The sequence below is a fragment of the Macrobrachium nipponense genome, chromosome 22 (genome assembly GCF_015104395.2).
Source record: "Macrobrachium nipponense isolate FS-2020 chromosome 22, ASM1510439v2, whole genome shotgun sequence".
Classification (NCBI taxonomy): Eukaryota; Metazoa; Arthropoda; class Malacostraca; order Decapoda; family Palaemonidae; genus Macrobrachium; species Macrobrachium nipponense.
The window spans coordinates 8631235-8651441 of NC_087213.1; the positions used below are offsets into that span (position 1 = coordinate 8631235).

Below are 20207 nucleotides of genomic sequence, written 5' to 3' on the forward strand. Positions count from 1 at the left end.
TCTTCTCTCTTCTCTCTACTCTATCTCTCTCTCTCTCCTCTCTCTCTCTCTCTGTTCCCTTGGAAATTATTATTTTGCGGAAATACAATTAGCTTTCTCCTTTTCGGAAAGACGGAATTAGATTTTTACTCTCTCACTCCCATGGAAAGAACTAGGAATTCTAAGTCTCTTCTATTTTCCTTCTCCCTCCCTGGAAGGAGTAGGATGCTCTCTCTCTCTCTCTCTCTCTCTCTCTATCCTCTCTCTCCCTCCCCTGGAAGGACTAGGATTCTTCTCTCTCTTCTCTCTCTCCACCCCTCCCCCCCCCCCGTCCTCTCACTCTAATCTCTCTCTCCCTCTCCCTGGGAAGGACTGAGGATGCTCTCTCTCTCTCTCTCTTTCTCTTTGCAGAGTAAGATTCCTTGCTATTGACTCTCACTCTCCCTCTATCCTCAGTGTTTGTCACAATAACAGCAATTATAAATTATGTTGACTAACAAACGTAACTGAAAATGCCTTCATCATCTGGTAACTTTACAATGTTAGTACTTAATAGCGTTACGAAATTAACAGTTCACGACCATTTATTGAACGTCCTCTGAGTCACGATTTGACTTATGCGTCTTGCGACTGTTTCAGAGGCAGCGCCGTCAGTCTGGTCAGTCTGCTACTTTGCGAGTTGCCAGATCATCCCGTAATGTGTATCGAAATTCGCGTGGCGGAAAGGAGGGGAAATACTATCGCTATCACACTTTTGAGAACTAACCCCAGAAAGAAATTACGAAGAATGAGAAATCTTTTCATTTCGAGAAAGCATCAAGGACTGAATGCATGGCTGTATGAGATAAATATTGCCAACCGTTAATCCCATTAATAATGAAACGCGGCAGTAGCGGTAGTCACAGATTCAATTAAATATTGATCGTAATAGCAATGATTACGTGGCTTTCTCTTGCCGACTCTTACGCTAATAGTCTCTCTCTCTCTCTCTCTGATTCTAAATAGGTTTTTCTGATGAAATTCAGTGGCGGATTTAAGGGGGAGGGGCGCTCCTGGTCACGCGGGCCCCTTCTGGGATATGAATAATAGAGCATTTTCTTTCAATAAATCATAATTATCAGTAAAACTTTGGCTTAGTTAATTATTATTTCAACAACAACTACTACTACTACTACTACTGCTCATACATATATAAATATTGATATATATGTACCATACACGTTACATATTATATATATATATATATATATATATATATATATATATTATATATATATATATATATATGAGAATAACTTGATCACGAAATATATAAAACGTGATGCTATGTATAAATAAAGTTTTTTTTGCCACGAAGGAAAAAAATGAAAAAGCGAGATAGCCGAGTACTTTCGGTCCTATTCGGACCCTTTACTGAGGCAAACTGATTTTACAAAGAAGGCTTAATATACAAACTGACACTACCAGATTAGCCATAAGGGCGATTTTCACTCTACAGAGAGGAGGAGTCGCCATAGGCTAGCCACACCTTGAAGGATACCTGCAGTAAACAAGTGATTCTTCCAGAAAACAGTACATTTTGAAAACAACACGGGAGTATATACAATTTAATATCATGAATTTTTACAAAAATTTTCCCAACAAAAATTATTATTAATGAAAAGACGAAAGAAAATATATATATATATATATATATATATATATATATATATATATATATATATATATATATATATATATATATATATATATATATATATCGAGCAAGAGAAAGAGGAGAGAGAATATCGAACCAGAGAGAGAGAGAAAGAAATAATAACTATATACATGTGGGACTAATTTATTAGTTGTTCATTTATTTTGAGGTCCTTCATAAACATCTTACAAATATATGGGTCCAAATGGTACATTCCCAGACTAAGATTTAGGTTGTTTTTATTAGTGATTTGTATAATTGCCGATTCCAGTAAATTTCTTGAAACATAATCATTAGATCTAGCAATTACCGAGGCATCACCCCAATTAATACAATGAGATTTTTCACTCAGATGGATAAACAGTGCATTTGAAGTCTGGGCTGTTCTAACTGAATACATATGTCTGCTTAATCCGAACACATAAATTTTTACTTGACTGACCAACGTAAAACGAAGGGCAATCCTTACAAGGAATTTTTGTAAATGATGTTGTTATTTGTTACGGGACTATTCTTATTAGCATATCTTTAATGGTATTGTTATAAGAGAACACTACATTAACATCAAAACGATTTAAATATTGATTTTATGGTTTAAACAAATCCACGAAAATAAGGTAAGCTAAGTACATTTTTAGGCATTTCTTTTTCATTAATAGCAACATTATAAAACTTTTTATGAGCTTTTTGATAACATAAATCAATTAAATGAGGTGGGTAGCAGAGATCGTTTCCTATCTTTTTTATGTATTCTATTTCTTGGTCCAGATATTTTGGACTCGTGATACGCAAAGCGCGGAGGAACATAGAAGAAAAAATTGAAATTTTCAATATTGAAGGATCGGTGGCCCAGAATAAAAATGTACATATGTTTAAATTATTTGTGGGTTTTCTATAAATACTGTAATTTGCATTGGAAAGATTCTCTATGTATTAATACATCTAGGAAAGGGATGACCATTGTTATTTTCAATTTCAACAGTGAATTTTATGGATGGCACTAAATTATTCAATTTAGACAGTAAATCATTTACATCGATACCACCAGGTAAGACTACTAGGATATCATTGACATATCGGTACCAATTTTAATCGGGATAAGTGTGATATTCGGGGTGTTGTCTCTCAAAAAATTTCCATATATAAGTGTTGAAAGGCCTCATCAAAACTCATATGAAAACAAACCTATATTGCTAGATCTAAGATTATGGTTTCAAGAAATTTCTGGAATCGGCAATTATACAAATCACTAATAAAAACAACCTAAATCTTAGTCTGGGAATGTACCATTTGGACCCATATATTTGTAAGATGTTTATGAAGGACCTCAAAATAAATGAACAACTAATAAATTAGTCCCACATGTATATTAGTTATTATTTCTCTCTCTCTCTCTCTCTCTCTCTCTCTCTCTCTCTCTCTCTCTCTCTCTCTCTCTCTCTCTCTCCTCTCTCTCTGGTTCGATATATTTATATTTTATATTTTCTTTCGTCTTTTCATTAATAATAATTTTTGTTGGGAAAATTTGTGTAAAATTCAATGATATTAATTTGTATATGCTCCCGTGTTGTTTTTCAAAATGTACTGTTTTCTGGAAGAATCACTTGTTTACTGCGGGTATCCTTCAAGGTGTGGCTAGCCTATGGCGACTCCTCCTCTCTAGAGTGAAAATCGCCCTTATGGCTAATCTGGTAGTGTCCCAGTTTTGTATATTAAGCCTTCCCTTTGTACAAAAATCAGTTTTTTTGCCTCCAAGTAAAGGGGGTCCGAATAGGACCGAAAGTACTCGGCTATCTCGCTTTTTCAGTTTTTTCCTTCATGGCAAAAAACCTTTATGTATATGATATATATCTATATATATATATGATATATATATCATATATATATATATATAGATTATATCTATATGATAATCATAAGTGCCTCCCACGTCCCCCCCACCCTCCATGAAAGATTTCTAGATCCGCCACTGATGAAATTAGAGGAAGATTTCTGTTTGACAAGCGATAGCGGTTACTACAGTTTTCTAGAGGCTCGTCATCAGTCATTCCAACAAATAGGAGACGCCAGTAAACTGAAGCTTTCGTTCGTAAGATCTCGGTGGCGATTCCGAGCTTCGTTCTCTCTTGTCATTAGGATCTGGTCATCACCAGTGGCTTGTGCGCTCAGCAAAAAGTAACGAAAACGGGAAGACTAGTGAATCCTGTAGAAAGTCTCAAGTCACGAATGACTCCTAGGCCCACCCGATAAGCTTTTGTTTTTCTGTGTAAGTCAGTGACAGCCGCTGCGCGCCTTGCGCTCTGTACTCCATTTATAAAAGCGGAGGTTCGTATCTCTGAAAAAATATACATCTCTTATTCAAACTTGGTACTATAGTTTATTGAAGGAATAAACGATTGTCTTAATATTCAAGGGGTGCACCGTTTCTCTTGTCACGATTAACAGAGAACTCTATCAATCCTGCTGAAAGCTATGTCCGTCGGCTTCGGAAATCCGGTTTTTATTTTGAGTTATTTGAGTAAAAAAAGAAGGAACTTGGTTTTTCTAGAAAGTTTCACTCAGTTCATACGTGTTTTATAAATGCATCACCACCTTACGTATCTACAATTATGTAGGAAAAAATGGTAAGGATTTGTATTTTTTAATAGAAAGTGATAGAGTATTAAAATTCTATTTTTTAAAGCTCTTGAAAAATCTAGTCATTTTGAATTACAGGATCTTTTGATGTTATATTGTCGTATGAACGGTTATTGATATAAAAATTGTCATTGGCACTGGTATAGAAAGACCCACAAAGAAATTACCTATGTCATTTTTTAAACTTAACCAGTTACTTCTTTTAAATAGTATGTTAGATTACTTGGAAAGGAGTTGCAGTGAGGATACTGGCCGGAAAGCGCTTATGAGTTCATTGGAAAGTAATTAGTCTAGAAAGTTAGATACGAATGTAACTGTCATTGATTTTTTTTAAATCATTCAACATTAAACGGTCAGTTTGTTTGGGTTAAGTTTGCAATACTGAAAACGCCCTCATGAGTAAAGTAATTCATCATCATAGTGTTATCAGGGCTATAATTGCAGCTAAGTACTTTCCACAGAAGAAACAAATTGGTATTGAAAAAGGCAGTTACGTCATAATGACGTCATGAGGTAGGGCGTGATGTCGGTAATGACATCACGAAGATGGAAACTGTTTTTCACATGATTGAGATGTTATCAAAGATATTATGAAGAAGGCTATATATCATTAGTGACATCACGAAGATGGAAATTCTTTGAAGTATAGAACTGTCTGTGTTTACATGTATATAGGCACAGTTTGCTAAATCCAAAACTTGCTTTCCGTAGGACTTTGTCCACCAAAATCGACCTGATGAGTGACAATTTTCCTTTTTGTCGAAATTGTGTGAATGCACGCACGAATGAGAAACGAGCACTTCCCTGCCTTTAATAGCTCAGCTTTCTGCTGGTTTTTGTAGGATGATTTAATCTGGAGGTCCACATTAGCCATTCTGCTCCCCTTTTTGCCTCTATTCCCTTACGGGCTACCCATGCTGGCAAAAGCTAATTTAATCTAAACCTAACCAACCCACCCTGTTCACCTGTTAATTGTGTCAAAAGCTCCTTGCCAGTTGCCTAGCACGCTCCCCTTGAAATCTGTTATCTGTAGATATTTGGTCAAATGGAAAATTGTAACTGTTGACAAACGGTCACAATATGGATGGAAGTTATTATAGTTTTAATTCTGATACATTTGGGAGCTCTGCTGGGATCTTTTTACAATATTTATGTCATTTGCTACATTCCATATATTGGCTTATTCTGTTTATGAGTGAAACTCTTCCTTTGATCCCCGAGTAAATTTAGTGAACGTAAAAAGTGATATCAGCAACACGCCCAGAGCAGCGTGACTCACAAGTCCTCCGTGAAATTCCGCCACACAGAAATGCTTTTTTATCTCACACACATCTCCAGCCTCCATTTTCATAGTTCCTATAATGCACAGTTCTCCTGAGGGAATAGACCTTCCGCAGTTTCCCCTACTACATCATTTTCTAACTGCTCTGCCATCAGACTCCTAATATTCTCCTTAAGAGCTCTTACTCAAGTGAACCTAGATTTTCTACACACTGTAACCGCCTAATCCTCTCTCCACCTAATGTTATTTCATCTCTTTCACATATTCTGTCCTCATTACTTCTGTTATTTCTGTGTTGTCTTGAAGCACTTCTCTTTTGATGTTTATGAAATCTGGCGTTGTTTCCGTCTTCGACGGCTGCTTTCATTATATAATCCATGAAATCGTCAAACAACAATGGCGACATAACATTCCTTCATATATATTTCCAGTTCACTTGACAAAACCCCCATCAGCATTAATTTTGCACCTACTTCTAAGTATATATGGATAAAAACAAGCCCATAGCGACACAAGACCATCTTTATAATGTTGGTCTGTGTTATGCTGTCAGAAACCTTCCCGTAGTCAAGGAAAGCCAGTAGAATTGGATTTGTAAATTCCAGCATTGCGGTACAATAGATCCGAACACAAATATTTGACATGAACAACTCCTGCTTGTTCATCTCTGAGCTTTTATCAGTGTGTTTCTCCAGTCTGTTGAAAATAAGCGCACTGAACCTACTATATGTAAGTGCAGAGCTTTAGGTAATATACTATTAAAGACCTTAAGACATTTTTAAGAAGTATATCGAAGGGAAGATTAAATTTAGTGCAGTGGTGAGACCAATATTCCAAATGTTTATACTATACAATGAAGATTATGACTGGAGAACCAACATTTTCAGAAGGTTTAGTATGGTAGAGTATTAGTGACCTACTATGAGATTCAGGGCCTCTGTAACACGGTTTTTTGGACTTTGCTCCTTATCAAAGCATCCGGATGTAGCTGAAAGTTGACATATGTATATTTTACAACCACACACAAATTTTGTCAGCATTATCAATAACCTAAACCCGATAGTTTTAATTTTTATAGAGTAAAAATTATCCAGCCGACGCCATGGCCAGTGATTACGAGCCAAGAGTCGAAAAACATTCATTACGTAAACAACGTTTGACGAAATGTTGCCCCGCCCATCCGCCAGACAGAAAATCATTCACCTTTTTCCATCAGCTCTGAAACCCATAGCAGTCAAGAATGGCTAACAGGATTTGGAATTGTCCCCGTGGTTGCAAAACTGCATTTGTCTTACGACTTGCAACTTTATACAGTCAAGAGAAAGCCCGTGGCGATGACAAAGACTTTATGAATGGCGGAACGATACATAGATGTGGGTGGGGTATCTGTGCTAGCATAGTAATACTACTGTAGCAGTAGTGGCGCAACAGTACTAGTAATAACAGTAATATACATGAATTAAACGTTTAGGCCAACTGCTGGGATCCTTGAGGATCATTTATCACTTCTTACAACTACTCGAGAATGAGTTTTTATAGCCAGAACTTAAATTTTCTAATCCAACAATGCCCATGATAGCCTTCAGTGCTATCCTGAATTATAACGAGGCCAAAGTGGGTGGAGCCTCATGAAGTCATCATTCTGACGATAATTATTGGTGAAGGTTTAAAGCCAAAATACGGTACCGGCTAATTTTTTTTTTTTCAGTAAATAGGTAGATAGCCAATAAATAAAAATCGCTGACATTGGATATAGCAGTTATCAAATCAAGCCTGTCTACTATGTTTTTTGAAATTACCAACTATTCCCTACATCTTGTCAATCTAATTGTGACCTATAAAGTAGACTGTAATTTCTTAGGAAACTTATTTTGGGAGTTAGACTAATAATCGAAGTGATTTTGTATTTATTAACATATATTGTTGGTTTTTTCATTATGACAATTACCAGTGTAGAGCTTTCACAGTTCATAAAGGTGTACTGCTTTGCTTGTATTTAAATTTTTATGTCATTGTTGCCAGAGGTCTAGCCTTCGTTACGTATAGCCAATCATCCATCGAGAAAGAGGGAAGAAATGCTGTCATAAGTTACGTAACGAGTGCGTTCGAAACCTTTTCTCTGAGTAAGTTGGCCCGTCTTCAAAAAAAAAGTCACTTTTACATTGTAAGTACCAAATTTATTCAACCTACGTAATGCAGAATACAGTCAAAATTTATGTGTAGATATAATGTGTATTCTGAATAAGCGTTATATTTATGAAACGCATAGATAAAAAGTTATTGGGAAAAAACCGTGTTACAGAGGCCCTGAATCTCATAGTAACTGGCGTTTCTCAATACAGCTTATTAGGGTTGAAAATGAAATTATAGAAACCTAGCATTGATGAGCTAGTGATACTTGTCTCACAGCTACAAACATTTCTGGTTCTTAAATATTAAGATTCGTAAATGAACATCCTCTCTTTTTATTTTTTGTAATTTATTTTATATATGATGATTATAAGCTTTTAAATGAATCGCAACCACTATAATACAATATTCATAATGGTCTATTTCGAAGTAAGAAAATACAGGAGAATATCTCGCTGGCAACAGGCATAGTTCAGAATTATACTCCTCTGATGGTGAGATCCCTGAGTAATTAAAAAAAAAGGGGGGGAGTATGTGCCGGCTGGGACAAATGAAATATTTTAGCATAGGTGTTGGATTCCACGTTACCCTCCTATTGTTCTTTGATGATAGGCTATCATATTTTCGTTTATATAGCCACTCAATCTTGGAGTTTTCATGCAGTTTCCTTAAGTCTCCTTGTACTCATTACGTAAATCATATTAAAATCTATTGCACATTAACTTTTACCATGATAGATACCGTCTGTTGTAGGCTACATGTTTTAACACCATCTCATGGGAATGGTACTAAACGCGGTGCTCAAATGATTGGATGTGGTTTAAAGTAAATAAAAAAAATTACTCTAATTAATAATAATTAATTTTAATAAAATGTCCCGTATTAATTGTGAACGCAGATTTATAAGTTAATCTCATGGAACTATAAACATGGAATGGACATGCTCAAAATCACCGTGTGCAGCATGCCGCCATTGCAAAGGGTGGAGAGAGCTTTGTATCACAATGTCCACCTCGCCATATTGGAGTGTAATCTCATAATTTTCCATGGCAATATCTTGTCATCTATGACATTTGTTGCATTATGTTAAAGTAAATTTAGTAGTACACATCATTCAATTGAGTAATTTCAGTTTACATGATAATACATTTAAAATAGACCTAAAATTATTAGTATTGATAAGACTGACATGAATAAGTGACCTATAAAAATAAATTATTTATATCAACAAGTGTGTTTCTTTTTGTAATAATGACTGATATAAGTAAGCAGTAAGCATAAGTCAACATAATAACAATTTAAGCCCATTGTGTCATGGTAATATGGTTATTCTCTAGGTGACACAGACTGGATACAAGGTGATAAGACCTAGGTAGTGCATAAAATGCAAACTTTGCAAAGTAGAGTATAAAGACTTTGATACTAAGAAGGATATTAATTATAAGGGGTTCAACAGGCTTTAGTGGTAAAATTTATTGCACTACCCCATGGCAAAGACATGAAATCACTCAGTCTCGGCACATGGCATGCATGATTATTTCTATTGTATGAGACATATACGTGCTTCATTGGGTTAATTGGAAATTGCTTTTCAAGTACTTTTAACCGATGATAAATTTATTAAAATTTATAATAAAAAATTTGGAACAGTAGAGTAAAAAGTGAACCCAGGTAAAATGCATATCTGGATATATTGACTTAAAACATTGCAGCGCCATATTTTCTACGTGCTTAATTATATTCATTTAAAAGGGATTTTCAAGAGCTACCCAATGTGCCTATATTTATTAAAATCGGTGGAAAATTAAGGACGGCAGAGTGAAAAAAAGCTGCAAGCCTATCAGTGTCATATCCACCCTTTCCAATGGCGCCCGTCAGTGACAATCATCGTCAGTACACTTATACACGCTTGTCCATTCCATGTTTATAGTTCCATGGTTTGTACTAACGCAGGTGTACCCTAATTTACCAAATCAATACTACAGGTTTTACAAGCTGTATTAGGCCATACAAATTGATGAAAGGAATAAAATAACCCAAAAATTCCAGTCTTAAAGAAGTGCTGGAATGTGTAGCCTATATTGTTTCTTAAGTTAAGAGAAGCAATAAAGTTTTGGGCAAGGAAGAAAAGATTGTTTTTCATAATCTGGAGAGACCTAGCCTGAATTCAGTATGATTCACAGCAGTTATAATAAGAAGGTTTGGATGCAGCATAGTAAGCAGAACGTGTCACTTTTTAGCAAATGGTTAAAGGGCTGCTTTGCGTCCTTTTTTTACATGTAGGATTTGGCACTATAGGCTAGGCCATGAAATGTAAGGTTGGGATGCATTCTTGTAAAAGCAAAGTACCTTTTGAGCAAAGTTGGTAGAACTAAGCTGGAGCTTGGCATCGGGTAGCCTATTACTTTGGAAATTGATTTTTCATACATTATTATGGTTCCTTATTAAGAGTTGACAGTATTTTTTGTCGGTCAACTGTAATTAATCTCAGACATTGTATGCTGGACATCTAGGGATACTGTAACACGTATGCAGTGTTATAGGGGAGCATTTGGTAAAGAGTGATGTTTCCTTCACAGGGGGTAACGCGGCCTCTAGGTCAGGTTAGGTTAAGTTAGAGTATGCTAGGTTTGTATAGATCCTTTTATAATAGGTTTCCTTAGTGAATCCCTTCTTAAACAAATGGCTCCCTGATGACCTGTGCATGCACGGAACCATGCCCTATTAACAACATGGCAGTCTGGTTCACCCATCATTTCCCCTCCATGCTAAACTCCGCTTTCCCAAAGGGATTCCTGTCTCTGACTGCTGCTAAGACTGTCCTTGGAGTTTCCATTTTGAATTGTCTTTCTGACAAAAAATTCAAAGTTGACTGGTTTATCACAGTCCTCCAGCCGTCATTGGCCTTCAAAACAAGGAAAATATGACCATAGAATCCCCTCAAAGGGAGCGATACTTGCTCCATAGCTCCCTTCTCATTTTCCTCACTTCCTCTTGCAAAATAGGGAGCTTCTGAGACTAAAATATTCCCATTAGAGAGAGATAATAAAAAGTCCACATCCATAGCATGGCTTAACTTGGCTAGAGCTGCATCTCTTCTCATCAACAGGATATTAGGCCAAATGTTGGCACTTAAGTTTGTCAAGTATAAGATATCTTTAGACCCAGACTGAAGCAGCTTGACAAAAGCTATCACATCCACTGACTTTCTTGTCAAATCAGAAGAGGTAATTTTAGCCATTGCTGTTGACCATAAATCCAGCCAAGAAGCCATCTGGAATATAGAAGAGGCTGTTGACTCCAATGTAGCAGCGTCTTGAAACATAAGTAAAGGACATTCCATTTTGACTTGGTCAAAGGTCAAACCTGGTCTTAAACGAACATCATCTGGGTTGATACGTATACTCAACGAAGGAATAACAGGTGTTGAATAATGTTTCCTATGTCTCAGAAGAGGGGGAGGGAGAAACTTGAATGATCCATTCAATCGTAAAGTTATCCCACCATGAAACCCATGTGTTAACATGGTGAGGAAGATCATCGGTATCTTTCCATACGCCTTGACCAACAACAAGAACGTCAGTTCTCTCTCCAGTCTAACAAATCGTGTGAGTGTGATGCATTACGTCCATTGTAAATGGAGTCTCTACAGCTGTCAGCTACCAGAGAAAGACTATAAACAGCCATTGGAGATATAGACCTTGAATACCTGGTCCAGGGACGAACTACTACCTCACTATTCCGCAGCCTACTATCCATTTCAGGGACCGCGAGTCGTCATTTTTCTCAGATATCTTTCGAACTAATTACTGTTTGATCGAAATGACACTTTAACACCGTGGACAAGACACCTCCCTGCTAATTTTTTTTATGAGATATGTAGTGCATTGTCAAATGGTGTTAGTTAAGGCATTTACTCTTGACTTTTTAAAAAGCAAAGTTGTATAAGTCATGAGGACTAGAGTACAGAATCGAACGTCCGTCATCCCCTTCCCTTTACTCTCCCTCTTTTTCACTCTTTCTTTATTGTTGTTTTTCACAAAACGCCATTTTTCATGATATTTCTCAATACCAGCGGATAATTGGAGAGTTCATAATGAAAAGGATAGCAATGTTTGACGTGATGACCATAATAATGATTAATTTTACCCAACATGTTCTGTTAATACAAGGCCAAGAGAGACAAGGTCTCCCCAATTGGGTGGAGTCTTCTCCCGCTTGGGATATCAATGTAGGCGATGACATATCTTAAAGTTTATTTTCTATGCGGCCTCTTTTCTCTTGGCCTTGGTTAATAGTATCCTTGGTGTGTTGGGTAATGATAAGGGATTATCTGTCAGCTGCTGCATATACAAATGAGAAAGCTGACAATAAATTAAGGATTAATCTCAATAGGCAAGTAAATTTTCATACCACACTTGCGATAAAAGCCCACGCATATTACTCAATGTACCTATCTCTATCATATCTATTACTTTGTCTCTATCTTACCCCTCTTTGAGTGTGTGTGTGTGTGTGTGTGTGTACATATATATATATATATAAATATATATATATATATATATATATATATATATATCTATATATATATATATATATATAATATATATAGTGTGTATATACAGTGGAACCTTGGTTTTCTTACATAATCCATTCCAGAACTCCCACGAAATCTGAATTGTACAAAAACTGAAACAGTAATTCCCATAAGGAATAGTGTAAATACAATTAATAGCATTCCAGACCCTCAAAAATATGAAAAAATAATTCATTTTATAGGGAATAAAAAGAGTTTTACATACAGAAAACAATGAAAAATAAATATAAATGACAAATGAAATGAATAAATGAGTCTTACCTTTATGGAAAACACTTGTTAGCTTATGGAAGACGGAGAGGAGGGGAGAGGGAGGAGGAGAGGTGATTGTTTGGAAGGGGAATCTCCCTCCAGGAGGACTTCAGGTATCAAGGGCGTATATGGGGTTACTTCTCATCTTTTTTACTGGCACTAGGACTGGCATGAGAGTTACTGGACCCCTGTCTCACTACAAAACTGTCCAGAGACATTTGTTTCTGGCGTTTCTTTAATATTTGCCTAAAGTTAAACAGCATTTGTAGCAAATAAATTTATTGCCAGTAACACTTAGAGACAGACCTTCATTCCACAGCAAATTACGTGCTTGAAAAGCCAAGATACTGGCCACATTACAGACCTTTAGGAACCTTGTTTATGGAAAATTTTAAACATAGAAGCATGAACACTATTAAATACAGTGGACCCCCGCCTATTCACAGTTCAGGATTCGCGACTTCACCGATTTGTGGATTTTTCTGTGAAACGTATACGTATCCACTTTATTCGTGGAAAATTCGCCTATTCATGGAATGTTTCTTAGAGAATATTCTACATAAATAGAATTTTTATTGTAAACATTAAAATAGGCAGTTATGAGCATTTTGGGGGGGGGGCGAGTTTTTGGTGTGTGAACTATTTAAATAGGCAGTTATAAGTGTTTTTAGAGGGTTGTTAAATAGTCGCGGATTTGTTATTCGCAGCGGGATTTGTGGTCCCAATCCCTTGTGAATCCCAGGGGTCAACTGTATTTGGTGGATGTAGCTCCAGCCATTGTATTATCTTCAAGAATAACTGACACAGTAGCTTTTGAGGAACTTAATCTACAGTAGTTGCTAGAGAAATTTTGAATCGAAAATCGTTAGTCACGTCTCATTTTCGAGCTTAAGTAATGAACATTTACCTATCATTTTTCCAGAATTGTAAATATTTAGGATAAAGAATAGCTGGACTTCCCAGGTGCCTGTTAAACATTAAAATTTAATTTTTGAGGATTATATATTTGGATTTTTATTAGAATACTGATTAATTATGTGGATACAGTTAATTAGTGGGAAAAGTTGCAGTAAATGGAATATTCTCAGCAGCTGAAAAACTACATCCAGATAGTGAGTAAGCAATTGTTGCTCCATTTAGCAAATACCGTATTTGCCATCATATTAGACGCACTTTTTTTATTTTTAAATGTATTAAAAACTGCCCTGCATCCAATGCGGCTGCATTATGGGGTGAACCTATCCAGCGGTGAGCATACGTACTGGTAGCCACGAAAATTGTTGCTAATAATAAAACATTGAAAAACAAGCCTAAATGATTACATTAAATCGTGTTACTAATAATAAAACATTGAAAAACAAGCCCAAATAATTACATTAAATCGTGTTACTATTAATAAAACATTGAAAACCAGCCAAATCATAAGTCTGTTATCACGGACTTGCAAAAAATTGCTTACGATTCATCAGCAGTTAGCCTAGAAGGGAAGCTCACATCATCACACTGTACGTACCTCCTTCCCAAGCATACATAATCCACATCAAATATGTTATGTCTTACATTATATAAGGACTGTTTTATGTATAGGAAACATTTATTCTCTAAATAAAAAAAAAAATAACTTTCATTCACCTGTCAGGCCATTTGTAATGAGTGGATGTAAACAAAAATATAGCACCACCCTGATTGCCTGTCGAAGTAACACATTTAGTATAAACAACTAAAAGCTGACCTGAAAAACAAAAAAGGCACTGTTATAACATTAGATTTAAACTAAAATCATACATTTTTCTCTATAAAATCACTTTAAAATATCTTTCAATAAATGTATGATGAAACAACAACACAAATTTCTTTTCCACAAAATACCCTTGTAAAATAGGCATGGTCTTTGTGAGGGTACATCTTATACTCGGCAAATATGGTAACTACACTCCTACTAATAATATAATACCCAGTAGAGAAGACCATAGCTGTAATAACATTGTTTACATATATAGTAGTAGTAAGATTTATTGGTGGAACCATTCTAAACAGGAAAAGACTTTTTGGGTAGAATCTGCCTTAATAGGGATGAAATTAATTCGGTAGAAATGTTCTCAGCAGGGATAACATCACATCAGTAGCAAAGTTCCCAACAGTAACATTTGACAATTTGTTGCTAAAGACTATCTTAGCTGTGATAATGTTAATTTGTATTAACATTCTTGGAAGGGGTAACAAGAAATTTAAACGTTCTTAGCTAGTGCAACATAAGATTGTTAGAAAATTTTCTTGTATCATTGGTCTTAGCAGCTATAACATAAATTTATATGTAAAAATTTCTTACAGATAACATTAAATCAATAGAAACCTTTTAACTGGTAAAATGTATCAGTCAAAATGTTATCGACTGAGGTAATATTAAATTAGTGGAAACTTTTGGGATAACATTAAATTGATAACAAAATTCGTAGAAGGGATAATATCAGTTTGGTAGAAACATTCATAAATGACAGTATTTATCTGTAGAAACATATTTAAGAGGGATAACAGATAAATTTTCTTAAGTCTTGATATGTCTTGCCATAAAAAAAAATCCTGCTTTTAAATTTCTTAAGGCAGGGATAACATTAGATAAGTATAAATATTCTTAACAGTTTTAACAATTTGTTGGAAAAATCATTAACTGTTATAAATATATATCGATAGAAATATTTTTAGGATAGATAACGTTAAATCAACAGAAACATTCTTATCTGTGATAACGTTTGTTGGCTTATTTGTAGAATGGTTCTTTAGTTGTTATAACATTAAATTAGTATACATGTTCTTACCAGAGATAACAGTACAGTATATATCAGTAATAGTGTTCTTATGGTAATCATTTTTATTGGTAGAAACATTCTTAGCTGGGATAACACTAGATCAGTAAAAATGCTCCTAATAGTGATAACATTGATAGACATGCTTTTAGCAGTACAGTATAACAACATTTGGGAGTTATAACCTTAAAAAGAAAAAAAAGTTTGTTTATGTGAAAAGAACAATTTTTTTGTTTATGATAACATTCAGAATTGGGAATGGTCTTTGCTGTGATTACATTTAAAAGCGGGAATTTCTCTCATACCATTGGTGGAAACATTAACATGTACAGTACGTAACAAAGTCAGTAAGTCACATTGACTTCATTTTAAAGTGGTAATTTTTTTACCATTCGGCTAGTTAAACACTTACATGTAAAGGAATAAAGTTAAGTTGAAGCATATTTTATACAATATGAACATTGCAATTTGAGATGCACATTGAATTATACTATGGTCATTTTCTTCTAACTTTAGAAGCAAAATCCTTTGTAGCATTGTAAATAATATCATAATGGAGAAAAAAAAATCTTTTCCTATGATTGGTAAACATCAGGAATAAGAATAATACCAACTAGATATGCTGGTTTACTCATTTCAATAGTCCTTATCATCAAATGTAATTTTTTTTCTTTTGTACTTCAGTTAACTGTAGAATTAAATGCGGATGTTCTTATCGACTTTAATAGTATTTAATAAGCCTGAATACATTACGTACTTAAATTTTTCATCTTTTAGTGTATGGATCTATAGTTGAATACCTCTTCTTTCCCACCCATTATCCCTACATTAAGAGGTCGCTTGCCTGATGCACCTTCTCCACTGCCTTTCTTATAATATAAGCATGGTTTATTGTTTGGCAAAGGGGTTTTTATGACCGCATACCCTTGCTGTCATCAACCACAGTTATTGGCGGTGGGCCTTGCCTTTGACTAAAAAGTCCACCTGTAAGGCAGGAGTTTCCACAGGTATTTGCAGTTGGCCTAGTCTTGTACTAAAAAGTAAGACTGTAAGACAGAAGCTGTCCTTTTAGTTGCCTTCAACGACACGCAGGACTTATGTTGGTAGTATTCTTACACCCCTACCACAGGGTCATATACATATGTAGTTGAATACCAATGCAACATGTGAGTCTGTATGTATGATATATATATATATGTATGGTATGTATAAAAAAATGAACCACAGGAACCAATTCTTTGACTTGTTAAATGTGTGGCCTGGGTTAGTCAATCCAGGTAAACCATCCTTGTTTACTTTTATAGAGTATATATTGAAGGTCAAGCCCTGGAACCTGGCAACAGGAAATTGAGACCCAGTTGCTGCGGCATTTGCCTCACTTGAGAATTGACTATAAAAAGTGATGCTATGCCCTTTGCTGGGTCATTGACTCCTGTCCCAGGTCTTTTGGGGATGTCTGGGTTAATGTGTTGAGTCAACACTTCCCTCAACTGGCCCCAAGGCCATTGGGGGGATAGTCATAGTCCTGTCCTATGGGTAGCACAGCCCTGCTAGTCTTGCCAGAGTTCAGAGCAAGCAAAGCTCAGTGCTTAACTTGCTCTATGTTTACAATGTCCAGTGCTACACAAAACCATGGACAACCAATCACAGAACGGTGTGCACTCCAGCTCACCATAATTGGGTGGGGTTATCATGGCTGGTTCTGCTTGTTTGCCTTCAGATCATTCCTTAGGATGAAGTAGGTGAAGGGAGACCCTGTGTTGTAGCTGGATGACAGGAACTCCTATTTGGGGTCCAGACACACACACACACACACACACACACAAGATGCCTTTGTTCTTGGACATTGCTGACGAGGCAGCTGATCATTTTGTTCATTTTGAGTATTTGAAACCAGAGGAATGTCACTACTTGTCAACATCCTTGAAACTTGGTAGCTCTACTAGCACTGCAAGCCCCTCGAGAGGGACAGGGCGGTTGGTAGTGCTTTTGATCAACAACAGCAATCATTTTGTCATACATCAACAATCAGGGAGGAACAATGTGTCTGACTTCATGTGCACTTGTGAAACAGATATATAAGTAGACAGTCCACTACATGTTACAACTGTCAGCCAGGTATATTACTGGCCTTCAGAATGTGATAGCCAACCAGACCTGAAGTGGAAACAGATTAATTTCTACATTCGAGCATAGTGAAGGATTTAATTAATGTCTAGGGTCTTTGGTGACTGATTGGTTTACCACAACAAAACTGAAAACTTTTGTCTTCTTTTCATCAGCTCTGGACCCCTGGATGATGATATAAGATTGCCCTGCAGTACACATGGAACAATCTCATCCTACCTGATCAAAGAGTGATCAACCAATTGCTGGCCACTCCCAGGCTCAGGATGACTTTGGTTGCCCTGAAGTGGCCAAAAGCCAAATGATATCCAGACTTACTGATGCTTCTAATGGAGAGGCTAAGAGAATAGTCTCAAAGGCCCACACTTCAACTACCACATGTGTTCTATTATAACCACTGTGAATATGCTGAGTTAGAGAGATGTCCAGGTGAGCTAGGAAATCTACTGCAGTTGTCCATCAAACAGAGTGGTTCGACTTTACTGATTAGTGTTACGCAAGGGGTTCGTCTCTGCTTAGAAACACTATTCATCAGATAATAGAGTTCCTTGTCTATCTTCACTGTGACTAACTCCTGTTGGTGTCAGTATTTGAAAGTTACCACCCAAAGCATTAGCAAGTTTTTAATTCAAAGAACATGGATCTCAGTTTTGCTAGATATTGCCTTGCCTCTAAGGAGTTTTGAGCAGTCTTGCTATCCCAGATAGCTAGAACTTCTAGAGTGAGATATCACATTAGTCCTATGAAACCCCTTTTGGCCACTTTTGAGTCCTTGAGGAGAAGCGTGAACAGAGATGTAACATTAAAGAGTTCTTATTGGCATTGGTAATGTATGTGAATTACTAGTGTGTTATACAGAATAAGACAAAGATGGATGGTCCTTGCTTTTATTTTTTTCCTTTCTGGAGTTCACGACATATATAAACTTGCCAGTGGCCAGCAAAAGATAGGAGTCCTATCCAGTCCCTTCCCATCAAAATCATAGAAAACAATCAAGATGAGATGCTCATGTCCAGTACAAGCCAAGCATCACTGCTTGTGAAGGACACAGAAACTCAGAACTGTCTATTTGTAAGTACAGGCAAGCACATAAAAGAGATATTCAAGATCACAATCTCAATCAGATGTTGACTTTATACACAAGTCAAGAGCACATGCAATAAGGGGCATTGCCTCATCCCTAGAATTCGGGAGAAATTCATGTCACTGGTGATGAGGGCAGGTTTGTGGCAGTGTCAGATTACTTTTACCTTTCCTACCTTCTGGGCAGCCCCAACAAGTCCTTAGATACATTCTCCTTAGGACCTGTGGTGGCTGCCCAGTAATCTGTGTAGCTCCTGATATACAGAATAGCAACCTACCTAAGGTTTATGGCAAAATATGTTGAATGTGTGATGGGTGATTGGCTGCTTTTTTCTATTGAAGAAAATCTACTTAATATCCTCAAGAACAGCATTCAAGTCAGCCAAGCCAGATTTGAGCAAGTTATTCACCAGAGCTTCTGCTAGAAAGGAAAGTAGATGTAGAGCATGCTATCTGGGCTGTTATTAGTACTATATATGCTTTCTTCCAAATGGTCTTCCTACTTGGAGACCAGGAGCTCTTGATGTCAGTCTCAGACAGTGGTGTGGGGGTCCTGCCTGCTCAACCATCACCTGTTTTGGGTCATACAGGAGGGTATGAGAGCCAACTTTCCTCCTTACCTCCATAATTATTGGGTTTTTATATCTAGAAAAAAAAATGCAGATTACCTGGAATTTGCCATTTTTGTGTGATGAAGGGCTTTTCAATTACATTCGCTAAGCTCTCTCACCTCCCTTAAAGATAATGTCTTGGATTTTGCAAACAAATAGCCCTCTTATTCTTTTTTTTATACTGAGCAAATTGGTTTTAAATAAAGATAAGCTTTCATGTTGGAAAATGAAGATTGAGTTGATCGTGTTCCAGAGAAACATCACCAATTGTACTGCATAGTAAGGAAAAATTTAGTATTTAAAGTCATGACTGATAAATTAATAAAGAAGTATCATTTTATGTTTTGCATATGTATCTAGATGATCATTTTTGAAGGTTTAAAATAAAAATTTTTATGTGTGAAATAATGAGCACACAACAACATTATTATAAGTTTACATTAGTGACAGGATAAAGACTTCAATCAGAATGAATATGAAAGTGGATATCAATGCACGTGTACTTTATGTCTTCTTCATGGAGCTAAAAGTTTTCTTATTACCTTGACCATGATTTTGGTATGTATGCATAAGTTTTGTCATCCTAAAATTAGTTGGTGTTTATATTAAGATAATATTATTGCGTTGTAATAGGTATTAGTATTTATTATTATTACGTACCAATATTATTTGCACATTTTCTTCTTGTCCCGAAGTCCTCGCAGCTCACGAGACTATCGTCAAGTGCCCGACGCCGGGCTGCTCCGGGCGTGGCCACGTCAACCAGTCCCGCCACTGCCACCGCTCCCTGTCCGGCTGCCCAGTTGCTGCTGCTTCCAAACAGGCCGCGAGACACGCCCGCCAACGCATGGCACTGCTGCAGCAGCCCCCACACATCCCGCCACTCCAACAAACAGGTAAAGTATTTGTTGTTCAGACTGAATGCCTTCCCCAGTAAATTCTTCCAAATCATATAATGTGTAGTATTAATACATTTTCATATGGGTTAGCCCATCCATTGCTCTAAACA

General features: G+C 36.4%; 1 protein-coding gene across 1 annotated transcript in view; it reads left to right on the plus strand.

The window, feature by feature from the left end:
- Positions 1-20207, plus strand: part of LOC135198474 (myelin transcription factor 1-like) — a 49639-nt gene that overhangs the window by 11809 nt on the left and 17623 nt on the right. The window contains exon 3 of the mRNA XM_064226046.1: positions 19894-20094. Within this exon, the coding sequence (XP_064082116.1) occupies positions 19894-20094 (201 nt within the window). The remainder of the gene's footprint in view (positions 1-19893; positions 20095-20207) is intronic.